Here is a 5,000-nt window from a genome sequence, read left to right as displayed (position 1 = left end):
CATCTAGCAGCTAGATCATCTAACTCCCTGACGGTCGATGATGGCTACATCTAGCAGCTAGATCATCTTACTCCCTGACGGCCGATGATGTCTGTATCTTAAAACAGCTAGATAATCTAACTCCCTGAAGGATGATGATGGCTGCATCTTAAAATAACAGCTAGATCATCTTACTCCCTGATGGCCAATAATGTCTGTATCTTAAAACAGCTAGATAATCTAACTCCCTGATGGCTACATCATAAAATAACAGCTAGATAATCTAACTCCCTGAAGGATGATGATGGCTGTATCTTAAAACAGCTAGATAATCTAACTCCCTGATGGATGATGATGGCTGCATCATAAAATAACAACTAGAGCTCTCATCTTGAGAGAACAGAGTCACTCCAGCTGTGCTGAATGTTGCCGAAGGTGTATTTCATTAGAAGTGCTCCGCAGTGCTCAGCCAGTCAGCTCAGCAGCAGACTGTGGCTGAACTTTACGATCACAATGAAAATCCACTTACCTGCCCATAGCTTTGCTCTTCCAATCTGTAAAGTAACTTTTTTTTCTGAAAGATAAATAACAATAAATGAGATATTGTGGGATGGGTCGAACAATCCAACAGATTAAGCCATACAAATAGTCCTAATGCTTTATTGAATGTGCTCTTGTTTACAGATGTTTGATAAGCAGTTATTAACGCTTATGTCGTGCATTATAATGCATTATGTATAGCTCATAACACTTATAAATGTGTTTATAATGCATTATGAAGAAGGTATTCTTATGAAGTGCTACCTGAATGGCATTCTGATATTCATCTGCTCAGCGTATTTACAGAGAGTGTCCCACGGAGCATGGATCTTCACAAACATGATGTCGGTGTTGGTCAGAGACGGCTTTCGAGAGGGCACAAAACTCGAAATTAGCTCGTGACCGAAAAAAACAACTAGTATCTAACAATCTGATGACAATATTTGAGAAAATACTCACGAGTGCCAAAGCACTTATCATTTTTTTTTTTTAACCTTTATCTAACTAGGCAAGTTAGTTAAGAACAAATTCTTATTTTCAATGACGGCCTAGTGGGTTAACTGCCTGTTCAGGGGTAGAAGGACAGATTTGTACCTTGTCAGCTCGGGGTTTTGAACTTGCAACCTTCCGGTCACTAGTCCCACGCTCTAACCACTAGGCTACGCTACCCTAGATAAATAAAAGCTGTTTAAAACAAATTCAAGGCATTGTCTAAAAAATGGGTTTCACTCTAGTTTCTGTAGCCAGATACAAAGACAAAGAGTCATTAATGCAGAGCTGAAGGGAGAATATGGGAAAGAGTATGTACTAAAATGAAACGTCCCTTTTTCAGGACCCTGTCTTTCAAAGATAATTCATAAAAAATCCCAAATAACTTCACAGATCTTCATTGTAAAGGGTTTAAACACTGTTTCCCATGCCTGTTCAATTTTTAAATTGTTTAATTTTTTAAATTTCACAGAAGTCCAAAGAAGGGCCAGATGTATACAGAATGGTGTCGTCTGCGTAGAGGTGGATCAGAGAATCACCAGCAGCAATAGCGACATCATTGATATACACAGAGAAAAGAGTCGGCCCGAGATTTGAACCCTGTGGCACCCCCGTAGAGACTGCCAGAGGCCCGGACAACAGGCCAGCCCTGAAGATGTCGGCACAGTATTGTTTTTTTATCAATGGCAGTTATGATATAATTTAGGACCATGTTCATTAATTAAACCATAAACAATTAATGAACATGCACCTGTGGAACGGTCGTTCAGGCACTAACAGCTTACAGACGGTAGGCAATTAAGGTCACAGTTATGAAAACTTAGGACACTAAAGAGGCCTTTCTACTGACTCTGATAAACACCAAAAGGAAGATGTCCAGTGTCCCTACTCATCTGCGTGAACGTGCCTTAGGCATGCTACAAGGAGGCATGAGGACTGCAGATGTGGTCAGGGAAATAAATTGCAATGTCCGTACTGTGAGACACCTAAGACAGCGCTAGAGGGAGACAAGACGGAAAGCTAATCGTCCTCACAGTGGCAGACCACGTTTAACAACATCTGCACAGGCTAGGTACATCCGAACATGACACCTGCGGGACAGGTACAGGATGGCAATAACAACTGCCTGAGTTGCACCAGGAACACACAATCCCTCCATCAGTGCTCAGATTGTCCGCAATAGGCTGAGAGAGGCTAGACTGAGGGCATGTAGGCCTGTTGTAAGGCAGGCATTAGCAGCAACAACATTCCCTATGGGCACAAACCCACCGTTGCCGGACCAGACAGGACTGGCAAAAAGTGCTCTTCGCTGACGAGTCACGGTTTTATCTCACCAGGGGTGATGGTCGGATTCACGTTTATCGTTGAAGGAATGAGCATTACACCGAGGCCTGTACTCTGGAGCGGGATCGATTTGGAGGTGGAGGGTTCGTCATGGTCTTTGGCGGTGTGTCACAGCATCAACGGACTGAGCTTGTTGTCATTGCAGGCAATCTCAACGCTGTGTGTTACAGGGAAGACATCCTCCTTCCTCGTGTGGTACCCTTCCTGCAGGCTCATCCTGACATGACCGTCCAGCATGACAATGCCATCAGCCATACTGCTCGTTCTGTGCGTGATTTTCTGCAAGACAGGAATGTCAGTGTTCTGCCATGGCCAGCAAAGAGCCCGGATCTCAATCCCATTGAGCACGTCTGGGACCTGTTGGATCGGAGGGGCCGAGTCAAGATCAAGACCGGAGGGGGTAGGGGGCCAAGTCAAGACCGAGACCGGAGGGGGCCGAGTCAAGACCGAGACCGGAAGGGGGCCGAGACAAGACCGAGACCAGAGAGGGGAGGGGTCAGAGTCAAGACCGACACCAGAGGGGGTGGGGGGGTCCGAGTCAAGACCGAGACCGGGAGGTGGACAAGACCGTGACCCAAAAAATGTGAGTCCTATTCAAGACCAAAATAAGAGTTCAAAATATCCAGTGTTTCTGTATTCATCTTTCAGAACAACATTTGGGGTGTGTCACTTGAGTGGGTTGAGTTACTGACGTGATCTTCCTGTCTGGGTTGGCGCCACCCCTTGGGTTGTGCCGTGGCGGAGATCTTTGTGGGCTATACTCGGGCCTGGTCTCAGGATGGTAAGTTGGTGGTTGAAGATATCCCTCTAGTGGTGTGGGGGCTGTGCTTTGGCAAAGTGGGTAGGGTTTTATCCTGCCTGTTTGGCCCTGTCCGGGGTATCATTGGATGGGGCCACAGTGTCTCCTGACCCCTCCTGTCTCAGCCTCCAGTATTTATGCTGCAGTAGTTTATGTGTCGGGGGGCTAGGGTCAGTCTGTTATATCTGGAGTATTTCCCCTGTCTTATCTGTTGTCCTGTGTGAATTTAAGTATGCTCTCTATAATTCTCTCTTTCTCTCTTTCTCTCTCTCGGAGGACCTGAGCCCTAGGACCATGCCTCAGGACTACCTGCTGCTCCAGTTTCAACTGTTCTGCCTGTGGCTATGGAACCCTGACCTGTTCACCGGACGTGCTTCCTGTCCCAGATCTGCAGTTTTCAACTCTCTAGAGACAGCAGGAGCGGTAGAGATACTCTGAATGATCGGCTATGAAAAGCCAACTGACATTTACTCCTGAGGTGCTGACCTGTTGCACCCTCGACAACTACTGTGATTATTATTATTTGACCCTGCTGGTCATTTATGAACATTTGAACATCTTGGCCATGTTCTGTTATGATCTCCACCCAGCACAGCCAGAAGAGGACTGGCCACCCCTCATAGCCTGGTACCTCTCTAAGTTTCTTCCTTGGTTCTGGCCTTTCTAGGGAGATTTTCCTAGCCATCGTGCTTCTACACCTGCATTGCTTGCTGTTTGGAGTTTTAGGCTGGGTTTCTGTACAGCACTTTGAGATATCAGCTGATGTAAGAAGGGCTTTATAAATACATTTGATTTGATTTGGTCTGGTCTGGTCTGGAGACCGCACTAGAGACCGAGACACTCGATATCTGGTCTGGAGACCGCACTAGAGACCGAGACACTCAATATCTAGTCTGGAGACCGCACTAGAGACCGAGACACTCGATATCTAGTCTGGAGACCGCACTAGAGACCGAGACACTCAATATCTAGTCTGGAGACCGCACTAGAGACCGAGACACTCGATATTTAGTCTGGAGACTGCACTAGAGACCGAGACACTCAATATCTAGTCTGGAGACTGCACTAGAGACCGAGACACTCGATATCTGGTCTGGAGACCGCACTAGAGACAGAGACACTCGATATCTGGTCTGGAGACTGCACTAGAGAGAGACACTCAATATTTAGTCTGGAGACTGCACTAGAGACCGAGACACTCAATATCTAGTCTGGAGACTGCACTAGAGACCGAGACACTCGATATCTGGTCTGGAGACCGCACTAGAGACAGAGACACTCGATATCTGGTCTGGAGACTGCACTAGAGAGAGACACTCAATATTTAGTCTGGAGACCGCACTAGAGACAGAGACACTCGATATCTGGTCTGGAGACCGTACTAGAGACCGAGACACTCGATATCTAGTCTGGGGACCGCACTAGAGATCGACACTCGATATCTGGTCTGGAGACCGTACTAGAGACCGAGACACTCGATATTTAGTCTGGAGACCGCACTAGAGACAGAGACACTCAATATCTGGTCTGGAGACCGTACTAGAGACCGAGACACTCGATATTTAGTCTGGAGACCGTACTAGAGACCGAGACACTCAATATTTAGTCTGGAGACCGCACTAGAGACCGAGACACTCAATATCTAGTCTGGAGACCGCACTAGAGACCGAGACACTCAATATCTAGTCTGGAGACCGCACTAGAGACCGAGACACTCGATATTTAGTCTGGAGACCGCACTAGAGACCGAGACACTCGATATCTAGTCTGGAGACCGCACTAGAGACTGAGACACTCGATATCTAGTCTGGAGACCGCACTAGAGACCGAGACACTCGATATCTGGTCT

The 5,000-nt window shown here is 46.8% G+C and overlaps 1 protein-coding gene across 1 annotated transcript in view; it reads right to left on the bottom strand.

Moving 5' to 3' along the window:
- LOC110522704 (anoctamin-3) overlaps window positions 1–5,000 on the bottom strand; it is a 135,029-nt gene that overhangs the window by 70,797 nt on the left and 59,232 nt on the right. The window contains exons 6-7 of the mRNA XM_036968983.2: window positions 784–884; window positions 509–553 (exon numbers count right to left, since the gene is read on the bottom strand). Coding sequence (XP_036824878.2) covers window positions 509–553; window positions 784–884 — 146 coding nt within the window. The remainder of the gene's footprint in view (window positions 1–508; window positions 554–783; window positions 885–5,000) is intronic.

The sequence above is a fragment of the Oncorhynchus mykiss genome, chromosome 4, assembly GCF_057628025.1.
Source record: "Oncorhynchus mykiss isolate SJ-2025 chromosome 4, ASM5762802v1, whole genome shotgun sequence".
NCBI classification, from domain to species: Eukaryota; Metazoa; Chordata; class Actinopteri; order Salmoniformes; family Salmonidae; genus Oncorhynchus; species Oncorhynchus mykiss.
The sequence above is the reverse complement of the archived record's forward strand: the minus strand, read 5'-3'. Positions and strand labels throughout refer to the sequence as shown.